The sequence below is a fragment of the Meriones unguiculatus genome, chromosome 4 (genome assembly GCF_030254825.1).
Source record: "Meriones unguiculatus strain TT.TT164.6M chromosome 4, Bangor_MerUng_6.1, whole genome shotgun sequence".
Lineage (NCBI taxonomy): Eukaryota > Metazoa > Chordata > Mammalia > Rodentia > Muridae > Meriones > Meriones unguiculatus.
Window position 1 is genome coordinate 63333528 of NC_083352.1, and position 27109 is coordinate 63360636.

Genomic DNA, 27109 nt, shown 5'->3' on the forward strand with positions numbered 1-27109 from the left:
TCAATAGGTGCCCCCTTTTCAGGAGGAGCGAGCAGCCTAGGAATGAGGATTACAGGCAGCTGAGCTGTTTCTTCCGGAGGGAAGACACAGGCCCCTTTCCTCGGCACCCTGGTCCCTGAGGGATTCAGATGGGTAGCAGTTCCTCTGTAATACCGATCTTTAAGTAGCTAAGCCTGCAAAGGACACTGCCCCTGAACAGATCTGTCCATCACTGTAAGGGGCACCCTTTTGACCATAGGAAAGCGTTTGCAGTAGAAGCTAACAGGCAAATGTTTGTGGACTACTTTTTGCTTTATGATGAGTCCCCATTGCCAACTCACCAATAAATATGATACCCATATTATGGGTACCATTGGGTTTAGTGTTGGTCAGGGTTGCATGCATGGAGATGAAATGAGAAGGCTTTCTAGTGACCCTGGAGAGGGTTTTGTTGTTGTTTTTGTTTTTTTTTTTAGAGTAACATGTGCTTTTAATTGATTTCTGGTAAAAACTACACAGAGAGGAAGATCAATTATTAATTCTGGCCTTAATTTATCAGAGGCATACTATCAATAATAGAAAAAATTAATTTTCATAGGTCATGTGTGCGTCTGGCAACCAAATCTGGTCTTTTATGTTCCATATTTTTTTCTTTAGCTTTTCTACTTTTCCACATAGCTTTTGTGGTATTTTCCTTGGATGTCCCTTTCAGCTTATTTCATGAATCCCACTCGGCCTTGCCTTTGAGGTCCACTAGCCCAGGCTCTGGATTTATATCACTCATGGTGGCTTCTCTGAAGTGACAATTGATGAACAGCATTTCTTCCTTGCTTGGCTGAGTCCTGAGGCACTTCACCTCCTCAGTAGCTTTGTCAAATTCAGCCTGAGACACACTGGCCAGGTGACCTGGATCTCAAAAGCACAGGAGGAGGCTCAGAGCTGGCAGCAGTGAGGGCTGCAGTGGAAAGTTTTGTCTTTAAAAACTCAGTTATGTTACGCAAACATGTTTCTGTTTTGATCCCAGGTGCGGGGTATGGTACTGATTCAGCTTGTCCACAGCAGCAAACTGTGTGCCTCCTGCAGGCTCTGAGAGGGGTGCTTTGCAGCTGAGACAAGCAGAGGAAACTCTGTCTCAAAAATCCAAAAAGCAAACAAACAAAAAAAGAAGGTTCTATAAAATTGTAGTCCTTGACGAAAATAAAATTATTTTATGGTGATAATTGAAACAAAATTATAAAAGGTCTAAGTGTCCTTTGTCATTAAATTTTCCATTTTTTAACAAAGAACATATTTTCCTTTTTATTTTCCCCCAAACTCTTTCCTTTTTTGAAGACTTTACCTTTCATGCACATTTACAAAGTATCTTTACAGCGTGCCTGGGCACCCTTTCCGCCTTTCCGGCCTTCCACGCTGCTTTCAGACGGCTGCTCAAGTGCTTGCTGGGGCTGGCCTTGGGGTTCTTGTTTTTTGTTTTTTTTTTTTAATTCTTTATTAATTACACTTTATTCACTTTGTATTCCTCCTGTGGTTCCATCCCTCCTCCCATCCCAATCCTCCACCCTCTGCATGCATGCCCCTCCCCAAGTCCACTGATAGGGGAGGACTTCTTTTCCTTCCTTCTGATCTTAGTCAATTAGGTCTCATCAGGAGTGGCTGCAGTGTCTTCTTCTGTGGCCTGCTAATGCTGCTCCCCCCTCAGAGGGAGGTAATTAAAGATCAGGCCAATCAGTTCATGTCAAAGGCAGAACTGCCATGGGCTACTTAAAGAGGCTGTACCCTGAAGCCCTGGTTCCCCAAGCTCTCACCAAGTTGCTGACTTCAGCTACTCTGCTTTGTCTCAGCTGCAGGAAGCTCCTCCCTTTCGGCTGCCAGGGCTTTCCGGAGTCTGGAACTCTTGGCCTAATGCCTGAATCCATTGTCCTAATCTTGGATTTTCGTGCCCTCATGTTGGACACGGATTAAAACAGGACTTTCTTTGGACCACCAGCTCCCACAATGACACACAGACTTTTTATTAATTATGGAAGTTTAACCTTAGCTTCAGCTTGTCCCCAGCTTGCTCTTATCTTTCTTTTTTAAGATTTATTTATTTTATTATGTATACAATGTTCTGCCTGCATGTACACCTGAACGTCAGAAGAGGGCACCAGATTTCATTAAAGATGGTTGTGAGCCACCATGTGGTTGCTGGGAATTGAACTCAGGACCTCTAGGAAGAGTAAGCAGTGCTCTTGACCTCTGAGCCATCTCTCCAGCCCCCAACTTGCTCTTATCTTAAATTAACCCCTTTATATTAATCTATTTTCTGTCATATGGCTTGTTACCTCTCAGTCTTAGTCTTGGCACTTGTTTCTTCCTGTGTCCAGCAGACTCAGATTCCTTCTCAGAGTTCCTTTCTCTCCCGGAAGTTGTGCCTCTCTTTCCTGCCTTTGCTATAGGCTGTCGGCTCTTTATTAAACCTCAGAAAGTGTTGGAGGAAGTGTTTACAAATTATGCTGCCATAAGAGCAATACAAAGTCCGTCCCGGACTCAGCTCTCTGCTGTACAGAAATCAGCATCTGAATAATACAGATACAGTCCTTACATACTGCACAGAAGACGACCCCAGCATGCTCTGAGGCTATGTGGTTATTTGTAGGAACCCCAAAGGTCTTTGGGAAGTTTGTGGTGTCTGGGTGTGGTGAGCACAGCTCAGACCTCTGTTTGTGGCAGCATCCAGACACTTGTAGACTGGTCCTTGCCACTGCACCCAACAGTCCGAGGTTGGCTCCTGAGACCACAGGGAGGAGGGAGCCTTAATGTCAAAACCAAATCATGAGAGGCCAGAGAATGAAAAACTAGGTTTTGGGGTGCTGAGCTAAAAAGTTTAAAACCCGTCAGGCCAGTTGACCTTGCTGCTTCTGGGCAGATGCAGCCAGCTGCAGGGAAGGGCTGACCTTGCTGCTCATGAGAGGTTCTGCTGCCAGGAAACCGGTCTTGATGGCCCCCACCTCATAGCTTTGCTCCTGAAAATGGCACAGACTGAGCTCCTCACCCCAAAGCTCATAAACCCAAGGCTGGCCACCCCCCAACCCCCGCCACACAAGAGAGAGAACAAAGAAAGCTAGAACCGTTCATGGTCCTGGCATTTTCCCACAGCAAATCATTTTTGAAATGTAGCATCCCCTTTTCTGTTTTAACCACTAGAAGCTTGCCAGGCTGGAATCCCCTGCTTTGGGCACACTGGGAGGGGACTGGGCCCTATAAACCACCCACAATCCGGAACTCGGGGCTCTCAGCTGGATGCCAATGCCTTGGTGTCTGTGAGAGTCCCAGCTCAAGCTGTGAATAAAGATCCTCAAGTGTTTTTCTACAGACTCGACTCCTGGTGGTCTTTTTGGGGTCTTGCAAATTGGGCATAATAATCAGAGCTGCGGAAGCCTGGGGTGGGGGCCACTGCTCAAGGCACTGTGTCTGTCACCCAGTGTCAGGAGTCTTGGTTCATCCACAGAGCATCTTGGGCTGCTGTTTCTGGACCTGAACTCTGAGGCTCAGAATTCCGCTGTGCCCCAAACTCTCTCAGTTATGGAGCCTGAGCGTTCTCTCCAGCCCCAAGGGGGTCCTCTGCATGGACCGTGTCCCTGGGGGGTCAGGAAAGAGTCCTCATGAACTGGGTGTCCGACCCCACACAGCCCCACCACTTTTTCTTCCAGGTCAGGTTCTTTTCACAGGCAAACTCCGCCTCACGCCTCGAGTTTTGCCCGGTTTACAGCTGTGCCCTCTGAGAGGCCCACGCTGCTCCCAGCCCACACTGGCAGTTCCTCCTTCAGCTTCCTCCTCTGGCCACAGGGCCTTGGCTGTCTGCCTGCCAGCTGTTTACCGGTGATGTCTCCTCCCCTAGCAGGCTCCTCCAGCCCCTCTCCAGCAGCCTGCTACCCAACTTCCACTGAGCCTCTGGGGGACATTAGAAGCTTGGAAAATTGAGAACAGGTTTTGAGAATCCTTAGCAAACTCCTAACTGTGTGTTGAAACCCCAACCTTAATGCCTCCTCCTCTAGGATGCCTGTGGGATCCTCCCTCTTTCTGTCCTGTCTCCTTGGGGGTGGGGTGGGAACCTCCTGGTCAATGTCCAGCTCAGCCATTTCCCAGGACCACATGTCCCAAGTGCCTGCCCAGAGCTGAGGCATTTGGAGTGACTGCTCGTTGAGTGAACAGTCATGGAGCCCGGTCAAGGTCAGGAAGCTGTGTTGGGGAAGCTGCGGGCAGGCAAGGAGCTCGGGGTGAGGTCACTGGCTTCCAGCAAGAGAGAAGTGGGACAGGGTGGCCCCTCCTCCTCTCGTGAGAGCCCGAGGCCCACAGAGGACTGGACTCTGCTCTCCCCTCCATTCCTGCACCCCTGCCTCTTCCCCTAGGAGCTGGCTGCACATGTGGAGAACTCCAGGTTGGTGGCTTCAGAGGCTTGCTACACTGCAAAGGCCAGGAGGTGACAGCGGGAGGTGAGGCCCAGGGCAGCACACACACACAAACAGGCTGCTGCCTCCAGCCAACAGAGTAGGAGGGTCGCAGGAAAGGTTGCCAGGACTGGGCTGGGCCGTTTCCAGGACAACCATCACCTGCATATGGCTGTGCCTTGGCAAGCGGAAGTGCTGTGCTGCGGTGGGGGAGGCCTGGGAAAGTGTGGGTACCCCCTGGGAAGGTTTGGGATTTACCCATTTCACAGGCCAGAAGTTGGAGGCTTGGAGACCAGGAACACACAGGGAGAGGTGGCCAGCCGGGGGCCGTGAGCTTCCCTGTCAGAAGACTGGGAGCCGGTTGAAGGCGTTTTATTGGGTCTCACTTTGTAGACCAGTTTGGCCTTGAACTCACAGAGATCCACCTGCCTCTACCTGGCAAGTGCTGGCATTAAAGGTGTGTGCTGCCACATGTAGCCTGGCTTGAATTAGTAATGCATTTCTTTTTTTTAAATCTACAGTGTTCAACCCACGTGTCTCCACAGATTGCTAAGATGGGGGCCATGGGGGCAAGGTTGCTGAGGTCATGTTTCCCGCTGCTGCTGGCCCTGCTCCACAAGTCAGGGAGTCAGGATCTAACCTGCATGGTGTCCCCAAGCAATGTGGACTGGACCCAGACATTCAACGACACTTGCCTCAATTTCAGTGGCCTTGGCCTGTCCCTGCTAAGGAGCCAGCCCCTGAGAGCCAGCCAAGTGCAAGTCCTGGACCTGTCTAGGAACGGGCTGCAGACACTCCCGGGGGGCTTCTTTGCCAGCCTGGAGAAACTGAAAACCCTGATCGTCACCCACAACTGGCTGACCAGCGTGGACCAGTCGCTGGCCCTGCGCTGTGACCTGGAGCTCAGGGCAGACTGCAGCTGTGGGCTGGGGTCCTGGCATGACCTTCGCCAGAACAACTGCTCAGGGCAGCAGCAGCTGCTGTGTCTCCACCAGGACACTGGTGCTCCTGGGAACCTCTCCACCTTCCTTCAAGTCAACTGTCCCCCTAGCCTGGCCCCAGGGACCATCGCCGCCCTTGTTGTGGCAGGGACTATCTTTCTGGCCCTGGCTGTCTGTGGATCTGTGCTGGTCTGGAGAGTTCGGCGACACCGGAGAGCCAGTGGCCAGGGCCTCGGCAAAGCCCAGAATGCACAGGATGCCCCAGGACCAGTGACAGGCTTCCTGCCAAGGTACAGCAGCCGGCGACCTGGCCCCAAGGCCACGGACAGGCCACCAGCCACGTCCACGCTGGTCTATGAGAATGTCTTCATTGGCCAGCCAGAGGAGGACTGCTCCTGGTCGGCACCCAGGTGAGTGACCCCAGGCCTCTGTCCAGAGAGGGCAATTACTCGAATGGCCCTGTCACTGCAGCCCTCAGATGTCAGAGTCAGGGGGATTACTAGGAGTGTGAAGTCAGCGTGAGAATTCCAGCTGGGTCTTGTGTAGGCTGTGCTTAGTGAGGATTGCAGGCCTCGCCTCCCGTCCAGGGGTTGGGAGCTGTTAACCCTTCCTAGCTGTGGAGGAGGCAGGGCGGGGAAGTGGGGCTGAGAAGGGTCAGCAGTCCTGACTCAGGGCTGTCTGAGTCTCCATGCTCCGGGGACGTCGTAATCAGCGTGTCCCTGCAACTCAAGGGGTGCTCAGCCAGTTAAGACCGGATAAAGGCTGGCCCCCGTCTCCCAGCCCTGTAGGGTGGAGGCAGGTTTGAGGCCAGCAGCAGGGACCACTCGAGACTGTCTCAACAAACCGAGTGGGGTGGAGCCTCGGAGGCTGTGGGTTGCTGCGTGCAGGCCGTAAGAGGAAGGAAGACGGAAGGAAGAGGGAAGGGAGTGCTGGAAGCTGAGCCTGGGGATTTGGGTAAATCACTTGCCGAAAACGAGGGGTATGCAAATGAGATGTAAATGTTGAAAAGCAGAAGGGGCTGAGGAGGGGGGATGGGGAAGGCACTGCCGGGCTGAACCCTCTGCCAGGGCAGGGGAGGTGGTGTCACCCTGCCCAGCTGCTTCAGAGCACCCAGTTCCTCCCACTCATGCGGGGTGAACAGAACCCATCACACTGTTTTTTGCCCTCACAGGCGAATGATAATAATGAGAAACTGTTAAAAAGTGAACTCGGGTGGGCTGTGTCAGGGCTGGAGTGTTCACCTAGACCTGCCTGTCCCCCCTTGCACCATTCCAGACCAGACTGGGGAGAGGTGAGGCAGATGGAGGGGGCGGGCAGGACTAGCCTGGGCTACCTGAGACCCTGTCTCAAAACAAAAACAAGCAGGCTTGGTGACTCACACCTTTCATCCCAGCGTTGGGGAAGCGGAGGCGGGAACATGTCTGTGACACCCAGGCCAGCCCGGGATACACAGTGAGGCCCTGTCTCAGGAGGAAAGGAGACAGAGAGACAGAGAGACACACAGACAGATCGAAAACAGACAAACCCTACCGCTGTCTCAGCGCTGCATCTTCCTCCGCAGGAGCAGCCCTGCTGGGGACAGCGACTGCTACATGAATTACAGGGGTGCCGACCTGGACCCTCAGCCCCTCTACTGCAACCTGGAGTCCCTGGGGTAGGCCCCTCCATACCACGAGGAGTGTGGGTTCTGAGACGCTGAGCCTGGCCTGTGGAGACAGACACGGGACTCCAAGACTGTTCCCTGCGACTGCACGCTGCCAGCAAGGATCCAGAGAGGATCCCCAAAGGGGAAGGAGAGTCAGAAACTGAAACTTCCCTCAGTGTGCATACACGTGGTGCTCAATAAATGCCCTGGGACACGTGGGGCCGCTGGCTCTGAGTGTAGAACTGACCAAAGAGTCCAATCTCCTCCTGGATTCTCGAACTGTTCTGCTCTTGATGGGTAGGTGGAGGGGGTGGGCAGAAAGAGTTCAGGGCTAGCCTGGGCTACCTGAGACCCTGACTCAAAACAAAAGAAGGGGCCTGCCTGCCCCTCACATACCAGCCACTGAGACTCCCTGGGGGCCTCCCTGCTGTCCTCAGCCCCAGGGACCCCATCCTCTTCCTTCCCTCTGCCCTTCCCACTTTCCCCTTCCCTCTCCCTGTCCCCCAAGGATCCTGGATCCTGGGACTGAGGACCCAGCCTGTGTGGCTTTCCCTGCGTCTCCTCATGTCCCTTTTTCTTTCCCTCTGTCCTTCCCACCTGGGGTCACTGCTCACCAGACAGAGGTGCAAACAAATTAAAAACAACACAAGGGGACCAGAGACCACTTAGGGTCCTCAGGGCTGCCGTGCCGCTCCTGGTTGTCAACTAACTGACAGGGAGAGTGGAGGCGCCGGAGCGGTGAGCGGCTTCTGTCGTGCAGTGGGGGCATCTACCCCCAGACAGGGTTTCTGTGTGTAGCCTGGCTGCCCTGGCCTCAGAGTCTTCACTCAGACATGCCTTCGCCCCCTCCACCATCCAGACCAGACTGGGGGGTGGTGAGGAGGTGGAGGGTGAGATGGGTGGGTGCAGGGCAGGCAGAAAGAGTTCAGGGCTAGCCTGGGCTACCTGAGACCCTGACTCAAAACAGAAAGAAAGGGCCATGGTGGCTCGTGCCTTTAATCCCAGCACTGGGGAGGCAGAGGCAGGTGTGTGCCACCCACCCAGCCTGGAAGTTCCACCTCTAATCCGGGCCTTTGAGAGTGGAAGACACAGGCCTTTGATCCAGTTCCTAAGGCAGGAAGACAGGCCATTGATCTGAGCCTCACCTTCTTCTAGAAACCTCTGTATGGACGTGGAAGACAGAAGCTTTTGCTCTTTGCCTGTTTGCTCTCCCCTTGCTACCAAGTCCATTCTTTAGAGCTTACTTCTTCAAGACTCCACCATAGACTGAAGACACCTAGCCTTGCAGCCTAAGGTAACTACTGGATTCTTGGCCTTTCCATTCATAGCTAGACACTGTGGAGTTACCTGGACTGCGGCCTGTAGGTCATTCCAGTACCCCCCCATACCTTCTACAGAGTCCAGGATTCCCGAGCACTCCTCGGAGCTCACTGAATTCACCAAGTTATGACACCTCAAGCTGAACCCCAGCCTGCTCACAAGCACCCCTCACTCTGGACGTGAGGGTGGTTAGAGGAGAAATGAGAGCGAAGTCCGTCTTCAGGGGAAACCGAGGCTAGCACAGAGGCCATGCGGGCAGGGTGCAGACTGGCCTGCTCACACCCCCACAGGTGGCCAGTCCCTCCCACACCCCAGTCGAGAACCCCCCCAGGACAGCCTGATGGGTGTGTCCTCTGTTCCTCTTCCCAGGATCCCCGATTGCATGAGCTTAGGCAGGCTTCCTGGAGCCTCATTTTCAAGCCCTTAGCCTCAGTACCGCTGCAAGGTCAGTATTCTGACGCCGCTGGTCAAGACCGTTACAAGTAGCCAGTGACAGTCTGGGCTGCCGAGTCCTCTCTTCTGCCTCAGCCTGATTCCCTCTGGCTTGACCTTACACACCCACCCTCAGGTGGCTTCTTTGCCAGAAGCCACCTAAATCACCTCTCCCTGTCCTTTCAACTGAGAATGGCAGGGGAGGGAACACTTCCGCACAGCTCAGGGTGGACACAGGAGCGAGGGGTCTGGATTCAGTAATTCTGACACATACGTGTTTCTCCTAGAAGATAAAATGTGGGCAAAACTTCCACACAACTTATTATTTATTCTTTGCTCTTTCCATATGAAAGACCAGAGGCAGCATGCATATTTGTGAAAGTAATTGCTGGAGCCAGGAAGGGTGGCTTCCTGGCTCATCCTTGTCAGTGTCAGACTGATTTTGTGAAGTCATGAACTTGATGACCTTGGGCTGCATAATTTTGAAAAGGTGACATTCCCATAGGAGGGCCATAAGACAGGTGGAGTCAGACCCTGTGACAAATGACAGAGATAGTTACAGGAATGTCTTAAATCTTTAAAAGTTTTTTTTTTTTAATTACATTGTATTTGTGTAATTACCTTGTATTTGAGAGAGAGGGAGCTGTCGGAAGTCATTTCCATCATGAGATCATCTGAAGCCCCAAGAATTGAACTCAGGTCATCAGGTTTGGTTGCACCCTACTTTACCCTCTGAGCCCTCTCCAGAGCCTGAGAGGTCACAACTCTTCTCATCCATCCCTTCACCCACCCCTCCCTTCAGCTGCTACCTTGGGGAAACTGAGGCCAGGGAAGTGGGTATGGTGCCAAGGCCACCGAGACACCCCATAGAAACCAGGCTCATGTTTATTAGCAGAGTTTTAAATAAATACACAATCCATCCACCCAGCCCGACCCAATAAATTAATAATATTAATAAATACAAATATAAATAGCATCCTGGAAGGGGAGTGTAGGTGACGGCGGGCGGCGCTCATGCGCAGTGGCAGCTCCGGGCCACCAGGTCCTCGTAGGTCTGCAGTGACACGCCGCTGTCCGTCCTATGCATGAGGACCACCGGGGTGTAGCTGGAGGGGACGCAGCACGGGGCGGGCACCCGGTCGGGCTGCAGGCCGTGCAGGCGCGCTTTGATCTGCGCGTGCGTGCTGGCCGAGCGGTAGAGGTGGGGGCACTCGCCCACGCACATGCTCAGTTGCAGCTGGCGCGGGGACAGCACCCAGTCGCTCCAGCCCAGGTCCTCGAGTGTTGCCTGCACAGTCTGCAGGTGACAGCAGCGCCCGGGACCCAGCGGGCACGAGTCTCTCGGGCGCGCATGCGCGCTGCGGCGCCCCCTGCCGGCGGCCGCCCGGAAGTGCAGTTCCAGCCGCGCGTCTCCAGAGGGCAGCACGGCCGAGTCGGGAGGCGGCGCTAGGCGCAGGCGCAGCGCGCGGCCACGGGGTCCCCGGAGGCTGAGCGCGCGCTGCAGGGGCCCGGTGACGTCCCAGGGCCGGGACGACGGCGTCAGCAGGAGCAGGGCTCGGTGCACGCGGTAGGCTTCGGGGAGGCCGTGGGTCAGCGACGTCCGGTTGACGCGGAGCAGCAAGTGACCGTGGGACCCCAGTCGCACTGCAGAAGGAACCAGAAAGCCGGTCGGTGGCTCGCGCCGGTGCAGGTGTGCCCGTGTGCACAGGTGTCACACATAAGCAGCCTAAGTCTCTACAGAACCCTGTCTGCCCTGACACTCCCTATGTAGGCCAGGCTGGCCTTGAACTTAGATCCACCTGCCTCTGCCTTCCGAGCGCTGGGATAGAGGCGTGCGCCACCACTCTTGGTTTAACTGTCCTCCCAGAACTTGGGGAACGGAGGCAGGAGGATTGCCCTGAGTTTGAAATCAGCCTGGGCTGCAAAGTTCCTAACTAAAAAAAAAAAGAAAAAGGAAGGAAGGAAGAAAGGAAGAAAGAAAGAAAGAAAAGAAAAGAAAGGGAAAAAAAAGGTTGGGCACAGGTCTCACTACGTAGCCCCAGCTGGCCTTGAACTCATGGCAGTCCTCCTGCCTCTGGAGTAGTTGTGGTGGCAGAGGACGGCAGGTGCCTGGAGTGCTCGGCTCCCGCGGGCGGCGGGGGCGTGGCCCGATCTTCCTGGCTCCTCCCCAGCCGGGGGGCGGAGTCCTAGCGCCCACGCGCCAGCAGGGGACTGTCACCGGCTTCTGGGAACAGTCTTGACCAGCGATTGCGTCAGAATATTGATCCTGCAGCTTCTTTCCCTCTGGCCCTCGCCCCTGCCTCTCCCTCCAGGACCCCTCCCCGCCCCAGCCCGCCCCCCACTCCGTGCGCCTTCAGGAGCGACCCTGCCCTCCCTGGACGTCATCTGTCCCTCTCGGGCTGAGGACGGCTGCCCCTTCCCACTGTGGCTGAGCCCGCTGCACGAGGGGCTGCTGGCCGCCCCAGAGATGTGGCTTCCTACTGCAGGAGAAACTGAGGCCCGGAGGTTGGGCGAGCCTCGCGGACGTAACTGGTTAGGGGGGAGGTCGGGTCCCCGGGTGCCGCTCACCTTCTGGAGTGAGTACCCGGACCGCCTTGTCGGGGATGGATTCTGAGTTCGAGTCCTCCCGGCTCTGGTTGGCGTGCAGCAGCCTCAGCAGGTCCTGGAAGCGACCTCGGAGCTCGTGGACGTGCAGTTCAGGCTCCGGAAGGGGGCGTCGCGGCTCGGTCACTGCCAGGGCGCCCCCCGGTGACGAGCATGACAGCAGCAGCAGCAGCAGCAGGAACAGCAGGAACCTCAGCTGCGAGCCTTCCGGGAGCCGGGCCTGGGGCTCGGGCAGAGCCATGGCGCCGGGTCCCCCTGTGGCCGTGGCTGTGGCCGAGCCCTCTGCCGCCGCCTTTATACCCACCGGACTCTGTCCGCCCCGCCCCCGGGCGCCTGCCAGCTCGGGTGACCAGGCTAATCCGGGCGGGAACCCCAGGCCCCGGAGGCAGGGAGACGGCACCTCACCACCCCGGAGGGAAGCCGCCCCGTCCGGTGACCCGAGTGAGGCTGACCGCCCCACAGAGCACGTGATGGAGTCCAGGCTGAAGTTCAAGTGCCCTCTTCCTTCCCCGTGGGACCGGGCTCCCCTCACCCTCTTTCCCTCCCGTCTCTCCTCAGCCCATCAAAGGTAGAGATTAAACAAAGAGCCAAGAAAAAACTAGAAGAGGCAAGTTTGGGCAAGTCCCATGCACTCCGTGTCCCAGGGTAGACCTGGTGGCCTTGACCGAGTGCGCTGCAAAGGCAGGGGCAAGCCGGGGCACACTGCACCGCGGGGCCCCGTGGGACTCCTACTGACCCTTCAAAGCCTCGTGCCCCTGCCCGGGAGCCTTCGCCAGCCTGGCCTCCCCCCCGACGACGAGGTGCTCACACACTCTTCTTACGACGACAAACCCGAGGCGCGCCCGGCAGCCTGCGGCCTGAGCCTGGAGCGGCGTCCGTGTAAGGGCCGGGGCCGCGGGCCTCCTCTGGAGGGGTCGCCCAGGCGCCCCCTACACGCGCACGGGCTGCGGGAGGCCTCTGGGGGGCTGCAGACGGGGCTGGACGGGAGGCGCAAGCCAGGACTGACCCCCCCAGACCCCGAGCCTGAGGTCCCCGACCCCGCGGGGAGGGCCCGGCCTGTGGCCACCGTGGGGCCCAGGGCTCCGGGGCTATTTTCATCTGTTTTCCCTGAGGTGTCGGGGTCCGGGCCTGGGCGGGCTGCCGGCGTCTGCCCCCGTCTGTGAATCGGGGCTGTGCTCTCCACCTCCCCGAGACGCCGAGGGTCTGAAGAGAGCCGTCCCCGCGGCCTGAGGGTCCCCGGCGCGGATGGCCGCGTGGATGTGGGCGTGCCGTGGGAGGCCGCGCGGGGACCGCGCCTCGCCTTCCCCTCCCGCCGCCGGGCGGCCCGGCGCCCCCTGGCGGCCGCAGCAGGACATCCGCCGAGCAGCCGCCCGTCCACGCGGCGCCGGGCGGTGGTCCAGGCGGAGGCAGACCCTGGGGACAGTCCCTCGCTGCCCCACCCAACCCCGCAGGCCTAGGCCGCAGCCTCAGGAAGCCCAGGTTGCCCCTTGGGCTCACACAGCCCCTCAAAAAGGTGTCCTCAAGGCTTGGTGCTTAGGGTCTGGGTTCTCCAGGCCGCCACGCTGCTGTGTGCGCCAGCCACGCCTCGGGCTTCGTCCCCCGGGGCCACCACGGCTGTGTGACCTGAGTACACAGTAGGCGCTCAGTGGATTCACCTGTGCCCTTTGATGCCATTCGAACGCACAGCTGTTAGTAGATAGACACCCAGGCCCAGAGACTCAGGCCCCTGTCAGGGTGTCCTTGGCGGGAGTTAGTCCCCTTGTATCCGGGGTCTCAGGAGAGTTCCTTCTGTCCCATCACCCTCTTATTCTGTAACCCCACGCCCACAACCTCCTGCCTCAGTCTCCGGAGTGCCAAGATGGCAGGAGTGAGCCACCAAGCTCTTTTCCTTGCTGTATAGTATTCCACCCTCCCTGCAGAGTGGCATCCTGGCCCAGGAATGGGTATCTGTCTCTTTAAGGCCAGGATCAGCCAGCCATTTACTTTATTCACGGAAGGACCTCCGTGGGGTCCAAGTCTCCGTGGGGTCCCCCGTTCTCCGACAAGCATCATCACCCCCTAAGCAGAGATTTCTGCTTCAGGAAACCCTGGAATGTGGCATCGTGCCAACTTGGCTTTCCTTCACCCAGATCCTCCGCTGATGACCTCATAATCGGTCCCGGGACCGGGCAAAGGAGTGGGTGGCCTGGTGTGGCAGCCGGCCAGCCATGACCTCAGCGGCCTGGACCCTGACTTCCTCTCCAGGAGCAGCATTCCTGGGTCGGAGGCCAGAGGCGAGCTGCACGGCAGGGCCAGCCCCGCCCCGTCAACCCTGGGCAACGTGAGTCCTCTGGCCCTCCTGATGCCCGCAGATCAATTTGAAATGTCATGGGAGGCCACAGAGGACAGGGTGACCTGGGTCGTTGTGATGATGACCCCGGGGGTCAGAGTGGTCCTGGGCCCTCTCTCTCTGCCGGGAGCGGAGTAGATGAAGCTTCGGTGTCGCCGCAAGCCCGTTATTAAATTCTCAGCAGCGTTCAGGCACTCAGAACTCACAAGTTTGGGCAAACTTCATGTCTGCACCCTCTTCCTGTGTAACCTTACGGTCCTGAGCCGTGCCGCTCTGCTGCGTGTATTCACTGAGATTGCTTCATTGTTCTGAAGCGTGGGGGACAGAAATGCACTTTTATGCCATTCAGACATCTCCCCTGTCGGGTTCTAGAACGTTCTATCCCGAAGAAAGCACAGACACTCACATCATCTGCCCCCACCTGCCTGCCAGGCTCCTCCAAAGCTGTGCGCTGGTCCTTGGGGCTCTCCTGCCTGCTCTGGGCAGGCCCTCAGAGCCACAGCTCAGTGGTTCCTGTTGCGTTGCGTTGGGAGCGTCAAGGGGGAAACTGCTGTGTCATGGGGTGACGAGGGACCCTCTCCTGCCGCTACTGTGAAAGCACTCAGGCATGGAGAAGTGAACGGCACCAGGAAAACAGCCCCTGGGAAATGAGGCAGGAGGGCCTGGGCTCAGCCAGCGTCACAGAGCTACTTCAAGGCTACTTTTTAGGTAACTGAGGACACCCTGGCTCAAAATTTATTGAGGGCTGGGGCTCTCCTGGTCCAGGGCCTAAGCTCCAATAGAAGGGTGCTGGTAGCTCAGTTGGTAGAGTGCTTAGGTCTTGGTAGATGTTAGGTCTCAGGCTCCTAGAATCTGCCTAGATGGGCTTCTGGCCGGTAGATAAAAGCCAGCATTCCTCCGGGGACGTGTGAAAAGGGTCTTCTGTCCCCAGGAAGAGTCCACCTGAGCTCTGTGCAGACAGCCCTGGCCGTGCGCAGCAGAGTTTCGCTTCCTCTCCGCTCTGGGCGCTTCCGGACGCCACTGGGGATCTCCCCCCCCCCCGTTACCCACAATTCTTCCCTTAACAATGGAGCTGCCGTTCGGCAGGGCTTGGAGCTCAGCTGGTAGAGTTCTGTGAAGCAGGCGCAAGGCTATGGGTGTCATCCCCTAGAAGGCGAGGCAGGGGAGGAATCCACGGGGAGCCTTGGGCGTTAGTAAGTTGGAAGCCAGCCTGCCCTACACGGAATGGTGTCTCAAAGAGAGAGAGAGACCGAGGCCAGAAAGTAGCCGTGAGGGTGCCTGGGGGCCCATCCCAGGTTGTTAATTTTATTTGTGTGCATACAGGGGTTCCTGCGCGCGCGCGTCTGTGCGCCATGTGGGTGAAGGTACTTAGGCAGGACGGAGGCAACGGCTCCGCGGAGCTGGGACACCTGTGGGCACTGGGATTGGAACCCGGATCCTCTTGAGAGCAGCAGTTCCGGCAGAACAGCTCTGTTAAATGACAGGGGGAAGGTGTCACCAAGCCCGAGCCAATCCCAGCCGGCCTGTATGCTAATACAGCCCATGCCTCCACCAATCAAAGCACAGCTCTCACTCACCTGCTCTCCGGCACTGTCGCTCCTCCCCATATGGCCCTGAGGGGTCGGCAGGGCGTGGCAGGCGGCCTGATGAAAAGGGCGAGGGCACAGGACAGAGTGGTGGTGATGGTGAGGGACAGGCGGGCCAGAGTCCAGTTCCCAGCCCCTCAGGCGTTCTGTGGGCCTCGCGCATGCACTTGGTGCACAGACAGCAAAACACTCATGCACACAAAGCGACCCTGTCCAGCGTTAAAGAGATGGAGAGAGATGAAGACGCAGGAAACTCCTTCTTCCCTGGGAGTGCATTGGTGCTCAGGACACTGAGGCAGGAGCATGGCCAAGAGTTAAATGCTCCGCAGGCTGGCAGGCCTGGGAGGCACCGGCACGTAATACTCTTGTTTGGTTTTCTATTTATAGCTTCTGGCGTTCGGGGTGAATCTCTGTGGAAACATTAACTCATTGGGCAAAAGGAGCAGAGACGTGGTGACCAAACCGGACTCTGCAGCCTGGAAGCCTGTCTGTGAGCGCGGACACCAGTGGGTCTGTGCACATGGGCGCTAGTGGACATCGCAGCCTTGAAAACACACAAAGGCCAGAGGGCTCTTGGGGATACGCATGCGCACCTGGGCTCAGCCCCAGCCTGTATGGTGGAAGGAGAGAAGCGACCAGCGTCCTCTGACCTTAACATGAACGTCACACCATGTTTACCCCCAAATAAATATATAGATAAACTTTGTAAGTTGTAGGCCAGCTCAGTTGGCAGAGTGCTTGTACCTCAGCTGGCAGAGAGCTTATAGCTCAGCTAATGAAGAGCTTATAGCTCAGCTGATGAAGAGCTTGCAGCTCAGCTGATGAAGGGCTTGTAGCTCAGCTGATGAAGGGCTTGTAGCTCAGCTGATGAAGGGCTTGTAGCTCAGCTGATGAAGGGCTTGCATAAACTGGGTTAGTGGTACGTTCCTGTCACCCATCCCTGAAGAGCAGAGGTAGGATCACGGGTTCGTCCTCAGCAGACAGGCTAAAGCCTGGAGCAGCAGTGCAACTGTTGAGAGCATGCACTGCTCCTGCAGAGGACGCAAGTTCGATTCCCAACCCCAAGTTCAGCAGCTCACACCCCTGGTAACTCTGATGATTTGGGCATCTGGGGACACCTGCACTCATGTCTCATCTGCAGAAATCTACACAGACACACAACCAAATTCACTTAATAAAAATAAATAAGTAACAGCAAGCCCATCCACGCTCAGCAACGGCCCTTCTGTGGACAGTGCACTGGGGAATGGAGGAAGAAAATAAACGGTTCTCCTTGAAAGAATCAGATTAACTTTGGAACCTATATTTCTTTAATTGCCTTATAACTTATATTTTCAAGTTTTAGGCCCATGTTAATTAAAGCCTCTTGGTGCTTCTTCAGAGAGCCGAGGAATGTAAAAGTTCCTGACATTAGCCATCTGTGAGGGCAGAGATAAGGAAGAGAACAAGCAGAGATCTCTACTAAATGGAGAGAAAATCACTGGCAGGTGCCTGTGAGATGAGCTTTGTTTGGAAACTGGGTCAACTGGCCCCCATCCTTCTCCTGACCTTTGATCCAAAGCCTGTAACCCCCACTCCTCAGAACAGACACGGGATGAGTTAATCTCTCTCCCACCTTTAACTGTGGCTATATCTCATATGGCAGGAAATTCCAAACTGACTTGAAGATCAGATATTTACGACAGGACTGACCAGACCTAAGGGTGCCCAGAACCAACCAATTATTTTAAAAGTTAAATACCTCACCCAATCATGAATTGCCCAGAAGGCAACTCCTAGAATTCCCCGCGCCCTGTCTTTTAAAAACCTAAGGTCTTTGTCTCCTGGGGCCACTCCTTATGTGCCACTCCCCGTGTCACATGCGCTTTACGAAGTTTCGGTGTGGTCGCGCCTTGTCGTCATTGTGTGCTTTACTGTGCACCCAGAAGTGAGTTCACTATCACCAGGAAAGCTTTCACCAAACTGTGCTTAAACATACCTAAGCTCTCGGGATCAGACTCTCAAAGTTTGAGCCAGCACTGGCCACTGAGTCATGTAGAACCAGGCTGCCCCCAGCAAATAGTTACTGTGCTGGCTGTGTGGCTGCAGACTCTAAGTCAGCAAGGTGAAAGTGCCCACACACACCCAGAACGCTCCATCCGGTGCAGAGGAACACCTGCACTTCCCCAGGGCACACAGAACATTCTCCAGGGCCGAAGAGGCCATAAAACAAGTCCTGATAAATTTAAAAATAGCTAAACAGTTGGAAACCTGTCCCCCAGTTTCAACAGAATGAAGCTAGCGGCAGAGCGCTGGCATGCACCCAGCACCTGGACTGTTCGGGGGATGGAGGGGAGGCAGAAGGGGTGGATTCAAGGTCACCCTCAGCTACACATGGAGTGTGAAGGCAGCCTGGGCTATCGCCCAGAGACCCTGTCTCAAGAAAACGGGAGAGAGCAACGTTTCACAGCCCTGTACATCACAGGGGACACTGAGCACCTGTACATCACAGGGGACACTTTCACAGCCCTGTACATCACAGGGGACACTGAGCAATGGCGCTAAAGAAGCACAGGGTAGACTGGAAAGGACTTAGCCATGGATGAAAACAAACCCCGTCCAGCTGCAGCAGCACAATCCCTCACCCTTTGCAGAAGCAGAGGTAGGAGGATCTCTGTGAGTTGGAGGCCAGCCTGGCCTACAGAGGAAGTTCCAGGACTGCCAGGGCTACACAGAGAAACCCTGTTTAGAAAAACCAAACATCCAAACAACAACAAAAAGAAAAACCAGCAGCAACACACATGTAAGCCACCAAACACAGGTGTCACAGGTGTCACAGGGCAGAGCTGTGCCCTGTGTCAAGGAGACCTCAGGGCAGACATCAGGAAAGAGGTGGAGTCTGGGGCCTGACCTCCTGTCAGGTCGGAGACGCAGCAGAATAACCACACAGGCAGCATGAGGGAAACCCAAACGTTTTTCTTCTTTTCTTTATAAATGCTTCCAGAGAAGGAGAGAAGCCTGGCATGCCAGGCTCAGAAGGCTGAGGCAGGAGGACCAGGGCTTTAAGGCTATCCTCTTCTATGTAGTGATGGGGGCCAGCCTGAGCTACATCAGACCCTGTCTCAAAAGCAAAGAACAAAAAGCTGGATCAGTACTGAAGAGAAGGAGAACTTACAACACAGATTACAATTATAACCAGAATCACACGGATGCTGAGCTGGTACTACTGAGTCTGCAAGTAAGAAAGTGGAAAACACTAAGCTCATGAGGAGAAAATCAGGATGCCGCTGACACAGCCCTGGAAACACCCTTGTTACCTAATGGGACTCAAGGAAAAGGAAAAGGTTTCCCAAGAAACCTCTAACAAATAAAGAGCTGGGATCACAAATAAGATTCTAAAATGCCAGGCATAGCCTAGTGGCCACACCTCCAAATCCAGTACGGGGAGGCAGACACAGGAAGATCTCTGTAAGTTGGACATCAGCTTGATTTACATACAGAGTTTCAAGCCTTCCAGGGCCACACTGTGAGACCTTGTCTCAAAATAAGCAAAACTGTAACATCTCAAGATCTGTCTGCCAGGCTAGCCAGGGCCACATAGAGACACCTTGTCTCCAAAACAGTGAAACAGCAGAGCTTGGTGGTGCAGGCCTGTGGTCCCAGCACTCAGGAGGCAGAGGCAGGCCAGCCTGGTCTACAAACAGTCCAGGACAGCCAAAGCTACACAAAGAAACCCTGTCTAGAAAAACAAAAACAAGCAAAAAGACTGTAAAAATTGGTAAAGTGCCTGTGGATCAGTAGAGTGCTTATAGCTCCATGGTAAAGCGCTTGCCTAGCACTCCTGAGGCACTGCGTTCAAACCCCAGCACTGCGTGACTGAGTGCGGAACACCCACGGCTATCCACCAAGCGGAAGGGCTACCTGAACTAAACGAGAACCTGTTTCACAAAACAAAAATGTGGAATGTCAGAAAGTGTATTCACAGGAGCTGGAGAGATGGCTCATGACAGCTTCTGCCCTCAGGGGACCCAGCACCTGCTGATGGCCTCTGCGGGCACCTGTACTCACACAAACACAGAATTATAAACAGAATGAGTCTATCTCTAAAATCTCGAGATAAAGAATAAAGAAAGAACCGGAATTACTAATCAAGAATCTCTCCGGAAGAAAATAATCCCAAACAAGAGTTGTTTACTGTATTTTCGGAAGAATGTCCATTCTTCTTTTGAAATCTTTCCAGAAGGAGAAGTAGTGAATTCCAATGAAGTCACCATCGCCATTCTTTATTTCCTTTTATTTGAGACAGTGTTTCAGCATGTAGCCCAATCAGGTCCTCCTGCCTCAGCCTCCCAAGTGATCACAGGTGTGAGCAACTGATTGTTCTTATTCTCAAACTGGAAAAGATGCAGGGTGGCATGGAGCCATAACCATAGAAATGCAAAGCAGCTGCCCAGCTGCCTTCAGCACCTTCATCAGTCCCTATGACCTGGTATCGGTGGCCCTAGGAATCCAGGAGTGAGTCATCACTGAAAAACCAGTCACGATAATGCAGCCAGGAATAACTCAAAGAAGGGAAGCCAGGTCATCACCTTAACTGATGCAGAGAGGCAGGTCATAAAATCCAAAACTGTTTCCTGTTTAAAAAATACATTCATTTATAAGTGAGAATATACCCTGTGTGTCTTTCTGCTTCTGGGTCACCTCACTCAGGATGATCTTTTCTAGTTCCATCCATTTGCCTACAAATTTCATGATTTCCTTGTTTTTAATTGCTGAGTAGTATTCCATTGTGTAAACGTACCACAATTTCTGTATCCATTCCTCAGTTGTCTGGGTTGTTTCCAGATTCTGGCTATTACAAATAAAGCTGCTATGAACATAGTTGAGCAAATGCCTAGGAGACATATAGTCCTAAAGAAGCTAAACAACAAGGAGGAAGGTGCTTAATACTCATTCAGAAAGGCAAAGGGGATATACATCAGAAGTGGGAAAAGACAAGGAACCAACCACAGAGGGCCTCTGAAAGACTGGACTCAACAGGGTATTGAAGCAGATGCTGAGACTCATAGGCAAACTTTGGGCAGAGTGCAGGGAGACTGATGAAAGTAGGGGGAGATAGAAAGACCTGGAGGACAAGAGCTTCACAAGGAGAGCAACAGAGCCAAAAAAAATATTGGGCCTATGGGGGGCCTGCAGAGACCAGTATTCCAACCAAGGATCATGCAAGGATCCAACCAAGGATCCTAGAACTCCTGCACAGATGTAGCCCATGGCAGCTCAGTCTCCAAGTGGGTTCTCTAGTAAGGGGAACAGGGGCTTTCTCTGACATGAACTCAGTGGCCTGCTCTTTGATGGGAACTGGAGGAGCAGCCTTGCCAGGCCACAGAGGAAGATGATGCAGCCAGTCCTGATGAGACCTGATAGGCTAGGCTCATAGAAGGGGAAGAGGACCTCCTCTATCAGTGAACTAGGGGAGGGGCATAGGAGAAGAAGAGTGAGAGAGGAGACGAGGGAGGGGACCATAGCCGGCATACAAATAGAATAAATTGTAATAAATAAATAAATAAATAAATAAATAAATAAATATTTTTAAAAATACATTCATTTGTGAACAGAAAAAACCCTGTCCATAGCAGAAAGTGAGAGACCAAAGAATTAAAAATTAGTTTTTTGGTTTATTAAATTAAAGTTTAAAGCACAAGCCTGAACAAAGGCTAGACAGGTGGAGACATGTCCAGCCACCTGCAGGGAGGAACCAGCCTTACTGCATTCTTTTCCTGCTCACTGGAGATACAGTTGCTAGGAAACCGGCCCAGACTGCCCCCTCCCCCAGGACGGCCAAACAAGGGAAGCCAGACCATTAATGGTTTGGGGGCCTTCCTATAGCAAATCAATTCACTTGTCAGGCAGGAATTCCCCTGCTTTGGGCATGCTAGGAGGGACCAGAATCTTGAAATCAACCACCTAACCTGAGCACATGTCTCTTTGCTCTCAACAGCTTGACAGTGAGGGCATAGCCCAAGCTATAGCTTGTAATAAATCTGATGTGCCCGAATTGTGATACCCCAAAAGACCACCACCAGGAGTCAAGTCCATTGCAAACCAGATGAGGATCTTTTTATTACAAATTACGAGCTGCAGCTTGGGCTCACACCCCCCACCAACAAAAGGGGTGAGAGCTGAGAGCCCCATGCTCAAGTTAGTTGGGTGATTTAAAGATTCTGCTCCATCCCCGCGTGCCCAAAGCAGGGGCGATTACTGCCTGGCAAGCATCTATTGGTCAAAATGCTGCATTTTGAATTGATTGGCTATAGGAAGGTCCCCAGACCATTAATGATCTGGTGTCCCTCCCTAGGGACAGTTTCCTAGCAACTGTATCTCTAGTGAGTGGGGAAAGAATGCAGTAAAGCGAGTTCTTCCCCTCAGGGCATTGCTGGACAAGTCTCCACCGAGTTAGTTCTGGCCTTAAACATTAAAATAATAGCCACCGTTTTTTAATCTTTTGGTCTCTCAGATCCTCGTGTGTTTTGCAACTGACTGGATTCCTGCTGGTCTTTTGGAGTCTCACGAATTGGGCACAACAAAAGTACATTTATGTCACCTGGTGACGACCGGTTCTAATCTGCCAGCACCACGCAAATAAGGGAAATTGGATTGGGACTGGGACCATAGCTCACCTATCAGAGAACTTGTAGCTCAGTTGTTAGAGAGCCTGTAGAGGAGCACTAGAGCACTTAGGGCTCTGTCACTACAGGGCTCAGTAGTTAGAGCACGGGTCTGCATTAAGCCCTGGCTTCCACCTGCCGCACTGCAGAACCAGTCCCTGGCCACACCTGAAAGGTGGGAAGAGGAGGGTCAGGAGTTCAAGGTCATCCTCAGCAACAGAGCAAGTTTGTGGCCAGCACCCAGCATCGGACGGAATCGGATGCTGAGAGTCCCAGCCAAGCATTAGGTGGAACTCGGGGAGCCTTGTGGAAAAGTCGGGGGAAGGATAGAAGGACCTGAAGGAGACAAGAATACTGCAAGAAAACCAACAGAGTCAACTGAACTCGACCCATTGGGGCTTACAGAGATGGAAGCACCAACCAAAGAGCATGGACTTGACCTAGACCCTCTACACATGTATCACCGATGGGCCTTGATCTTCGTGTAGGTCCTCTAGTGAGTTGAGCGGGTGCTGTCGATGACGTAGACCCTGTTGCCTGCTTTGCCTGGCCATAGTCGAGGAGAATCACAGTCCTGATGGGGTGGGTTTCCCCCTTTCTGTGGACAAGGGCAGGGGGAATAGAGTGAAGAGGGTGGGAAGGAGGGACTGGGAGGAGAGGAGGGAGAGGGGCTACGATTGGGATGTAAAGTAAATATGTAAATTTTTTAAAAAATTTAAAAGATTTATTTGTATATTATGTAAACAATGCTCTGCCTGCATGTGTGCCAGCACACCAGAAGAGGGCACCAGATCTCACTATATGTGTAGTTGCTGGGAATTGAACTCAGGACCTTTGGAAGAACAGCCAGTGCTCTTAACCTCTGAGATATCTCCAGCCCTAAAAATAAAATTAGAAAAAGAAAGAAAAATAAACAGAAACAAACAACTAAACTGGGAAGGACTGGCCCAGTCTCCATCCATAGACTGTAGAAAACCCTGAAGACTCAACAGAAAACACGTATGGGTGCCATTCTTTTTTGGGGGGGGGCGGTGGTTCAAGACAGGGTTTCTCTGTGTTGTGTAGTCCCGGATGTCCTGGACTCACTTTGTAGACCAGGCTGGCTTCAAGCTCATAGAGATGTGCCCGCCTCGGCCTTCCTGAGTGCTGGTTACAAGCGTGCACCACCATGCCCAGCTCTGGTATTCTTTGATAATTTCTCTATTTTCATTTTATGTGCTTTGGTATTTTGCCTGCATGTACGTCTGTGTCGAATCTTAGAGTTACAGACAGTTGTAGCTGCCAAGTGGGTGCTGGGAATTGAATATGGATCCTCTGGAAAGCAGCCAGTGCTGTCAACCACTAAGCCATCTCTCCAGCCCCCCATCTTTGGAAGTTTTAAGTGACTATGATTCTGGTCACTATTTTCTTAGTCCCAGGAAATTCACTGTTTATCTGCGAAGACTTGTGTTCTGGAATCTTCCTGAGTATTCCTGCTGCTTTCCGTGGCTCCGTGGGCTTATTCCTGTGGGTGGGACTGAGTTCTCCAGCAGGGAGGGGGCTCAGGCTTACCCATTCGTCTCCTTCCCCCACCCAAGGGGGGTGTGACTCAGCAGGAACTTGGGAAAGTATCAGCTGAGCCCCTGCCCAGGAGGCCATGAGGGAGGCCTGTCAGCCGACCGCCACAGATCCCTGAGTGCCTCCTGCCAGAGCCCTCAGCAGAGCTATGCCCAACCCTGCCCAGAACCTGGTTCCCACACCCATCCCTGCACTGTCCGCACAAGCCTGATGTGCCCGCTAAATGTCAGACAGCCACTCAGCGGGAGGTGTGTGTTCAGCAGTTACCGGAGGACACCGAGGCCCACAGAAGGCAGACCCTTCACCTTCATCTTAACCAGCCGGGGCTCTCTGCTTTCGGTGCCCTCATGGTAAAGTAAGACTCTGCCAACCGGTGCTACAGGGTGGAGGCAGGAGAATCAGAAACTCAAGACCACCCTTAACCATATAGTGAATTCTAGGCTAGTCTGGGGGACGTGAGCCTTGTCGTAAACAGAAATAAGTAATCAGAAGATGGAGAGCTGGCTCCTCAGGCAGAGGATCCAGGGTCAGTTCCCAGCACCCCTGTGTGAAATGACAGGGCTCAGCTTAGCACCCCTGAGACCAGTCCTCAGCACAAAGGATGGACAGAGGGCAGCGATGAGAGACAAAGACAGGAGAAAGAGGGGGGAGAAGGGGAGGGAACAGGGGAGAGGGGCAAAGGACGGCCTCTGGATAGAGGAGACAGACCTGGCACACGGGGAAATGGCAATTTATAAAAGTTTATAAAAGTGGAAGGGGGAAGCCCATGTTAGGATGAGATGCTTAACTGGGCATGTGAACTAGGTGAGCCAAAAGGACTTTTGATTGCTGATGTCAGCCTCAGGGGGAGGAAGTGGTCAAATGAGAGATTAAACCTAAGCTTTAGGAATGTATTACAACCATTAAATAACTTGGCAGAGGGCAAGGGGGAGAAGGGCAAGGCCAGCCTTGCTCCCAGGATTTAACCGAATGGGAAAAAGAGCAGAGAGGCTCAGAGCACCTGAAGGCCTTCTTGAGTGGGCAAGATCACAGTGCCGGGCAGGCAGCCTTCCTCCAGCTATCCTCTGAGGTGGACAGATGCTGGGACAGCGAGTTCAGCTCCTGCCCTGGCTGCCCCAGGCCTCAGCCTTCTCCTTCTTGCAGATCCCTGGGGAGATTCTAATGTCTTGGGGTCCCTTGTTTAATATTCCGATAGGCAAGGGAGGGGCATGGGCGTCCTTTAGAACATCTGTATTTCTGTCCAGGTGTTATACTTTCCAGCGAAGTTCTTGGCCCGTGTCCACTGATTCCACAGCTGGGAATGTCACCAGACCCCCTGTAAACCCACCACCGGAACCGTCACACCTGGTGACCCCACCGAGTGGTCACTGAGTGTTAGTTTATGACTTCCTGTGACGATAAAAGTTTGCAGCGCGTGACAGTCAGGGTGACAGGAATCCGTGTTCCAGGCCAGGGTCACACGCCCTGGCTCGGCAAGCACCATTCCATCGCTTCCTTCTTGTCAAGGCCAGCTGTCATCTGACCAGAGAAACTGCAGGCAGGGTGGGCGCAGGGCAGGACCACGGGAGATGGGCAGCTGAGGCCTGGCTTCCACCCTGGAACCCCCAGACCCTTGGAACAAGGCCCCTGATGAGCCTGTGTGAGGCCAGGGTCCATCCCAGTCTATTCTTAAAGGAAATTACATTGGTTGCTTCACTCCTTTGATCCCAGACCTTGGAAAGCTGAGGCCGGAGAATGACCAGCCAGTTGTTGGAAGCCAGCACCAGCCACGCCTGTTTGAGCCTGGAATGAGTCCCCAGTAGGTGACATGGGACACACATGACAGGTTTCAACAACTTTATTGGCTTCTGGGTAAGAAGTGAGGGGTCTCCTCCCAGAGAGCAGGCTGGCAGATCTTTTCTTCCCGGGGTCCCAGACACCGGGTGGCGGCGCTCGGCAGGAACTCTGGGGTCAAAGACAAGGCACACTGTGCTACAGGAGTCTTGGAGGACCAAACGGCCCCCATCAAGAGGCTAAGACACTTGAGGTACCGAGGGGTCCCCTAAACTAGCCATAATCCTAATGCCAGGCAGGCCAAACAGGAAGCCCTTCCTAAGGTGTGGCTGGGCAGCCCTGACAGAGCCATACCAGGCCGTGGGGATGAAGCCTGGTGCCACTCAGCATGAGACTTCTTGTTTTTAAATTTATGTTTTGCCTGAATATATGTCTGTGTTAAGGTGTCAGATCCCATGGAACTGGAGTTACAGTTTTGAGCTGCCTTGTGAGTGCTGGGATTTGAACTCATGTCCTTTGGAAGAGCAGACAGTGCTCTTAACCAGTGAGCCATCTCTCCAGCCCCTAGCATGAAACTTCTTTAAAAAAAAAAGAAAAGAAAGAAAGAAAAAAGGGTGTCCCAGCAAAGAGGCTTCAAGGACTACAGAGTGAAACCACTAAAAAAAGAAAAAAAGAAAAAGTTACCCCCAAACCTAGCTCTCTGTGAGAGGCCCCAGACAAGGCATGTCCCAGCGCTCACACATACACACAGTGTCATGATTCCTTTTTGCAGGCGGACACACGTGTGCTTCCCACCGCAGCGGGGGAAGGGTTTAGGAAGCTATGCAGGGTCTCCACATGTCCCTGTCATGTTTCAAGATTTGTTTTACTTTTAATTCTGTATCTATGAGGGCGAAGTGTCTGGGGAAAGCAGGAGATGCCGGGTCCCCTGGGACAGGGGTCAGCATGTGGTGCTGCCTGCCCAACGAGGGAACACAGGAGCAGCTGCTGTCCACGCCAAGCTGCCTTTCCGGGGCCAGTCCCTCCTCTCCCTCTCTCCCCCTCTCTTTCTCCCCCTCTCCCTCCCTCTCCCCCTTTTTCTCCCTCCCTCTTCCCCTCTGTCCCTCCCTCTCCCCCTCTTCCTCCCACTTTCTCCCTCCCTCTCCCTCTTCCTCCCACTCTCTCTGTCCCTCTCTCTTCTCCTCTGTCTCTCTCCCTCAGCCACACAGGTGGGCAATTTTTTGTTTTCCAGGGGGCTTTGTATTCCTCACTTCAAGGCTCTCCTCCTGCTCATCCTCAAGTGCTGATGTTCCGGTAGAGACAGCAGGAGCAGGCTCTCTCCTTACTCCCCTTTGTTTTGTAGGCCTGTGACAGGCACATGTGCGACTGTGACTGTGCAGGGCAGAGGGCAGCTTTGGGGGGCACTGCTCTCTGTCCACCTCGTGGCTCTTGCAGATCAAGCCCAGCTTTTAGGTTTGGTAGCACTGTCTGCTGGGCCATTGCACCAGCCCAGTCCTCTTTCTTCCTCTCTTGGTTTTTGTTTTGTGTTAAGACAAAGTCTTGTATAGTCCGGCCTCTAACTCTCTATGTAGGGGAGGCTGGCCTTGAACTCCTGACTCTCCTGCCTCCAGTGCCTGGACAATGCCCAGCTAGATGTGATGCTTACAGCCTGGGAGTTCCAGCACAGAGCTGTGGCTGATGTTCCTGAAACCAGATAAGCACCAATGACAGGAATGCCTCCCAGGATCTGGCTTTGCAGAGCCGGACACCGAGTTGGTTCCATTCCCCTCGAGCTGCAGGCCCTGTCTCGCAGCCCAGACACTGTGCTGGGGGCGGGAGACATTTCACCAGACATGCTCCCCCGGCCTGTGTGCAGAGATGGCAGGCTGC

At 54.0% G+C, this 27109-nt stretch overlaps 2 protein-coding genes, 1 long non-coding RNA gene and 1 pseudogene across 6 annotated transcripts; 2 read left to right on the forward strand and 2 right to left on the reverse strand.

Moving 5' to 3' along the window:
- Positions 1-611: 611 nt before the first annotated feature.
- LOC110549206 (acyl-CoA-binding protein-like) lies at positions 612-1325 on the reverse strand (annotated as a pseudogene).
- A 2533-nt stretch (positions 1326-3858) lies between these two features.
- On the forward strand, positions 3859-7246 carry Lrrc25 (leucine rich repeat containing 25). Of its 3 annotated transcripts, none has more exons than XM_060381985.1 (3): positions 3859-4399; positions 4955-5760; positions 6912-7246. In XM_060381985.1, the coding sequence occupies exons 2-3, from the start codon at positions 4964-4966 to the stop codon at positions 7006-7008; spliced, it is 894 nt and encodes a 297-aa protein (XP_060237968.1). In that variant the 5' UTR covers positions 3859-4399; positions 4955-4963; the 3' UTR covers positions 7009-7246. The 3 variants fall into 3 exon arrangements, with proteins under 3 accessions (XP_060237968.1, XP_021493702.1, XP_021493701.1); XM_021638027.2 differs by having other exon boundaries at positions 3862-4454; positions 4931-5760; XM_021638026.2 differs by having other exon boundaries at positions 3866-4399; positions 4931-5760.
- A 2368-nt stretch (positions 7247-9614) lies between these two features.
- Positions 9615-11767, reverse strand: Gdf15 (growth differentiation factor 15). The gene is made up of 2 exons (XM_021638035.2): positions 11316-11767; positions 9615-10391 (listed from the first exon to the last, which is right to left on the reverse strand). The coding sequence occupies exons 1-2, from the start codon at positions 11590-11592 to the stop codon at positions 9760-9762; spliced, it is 909 nt and encodes a 302-aa protein (XP_021493710.1). The 5' UTR covers positions 11593-11767; the 3' UTR covers positions 9615-9759.
- A 125-nt stretch (positions 11768-11892) lies between these two features.
- Positions 11893-16565, forward strand: LOC132653648 (uncharacterized). Of its 2 annotated transcripts, XR_009591417.1 has the most exons (3): positions 11893-12230; positions 13481-14388; positions 15654-16565. It is a non-coding gene; the product is annotated as an uncharacterized LOC132653648 (long non-coding RNA). The 2 variants fall into 2 exon arrangements; XR_009591416.1 differs by lacking the exon at positions 11893-12230 and having other exon boundaries at positions 12694-13671.
- The last annotated feature ends 10544 nt before the right edge of the window (positions 16566-27109 follow it).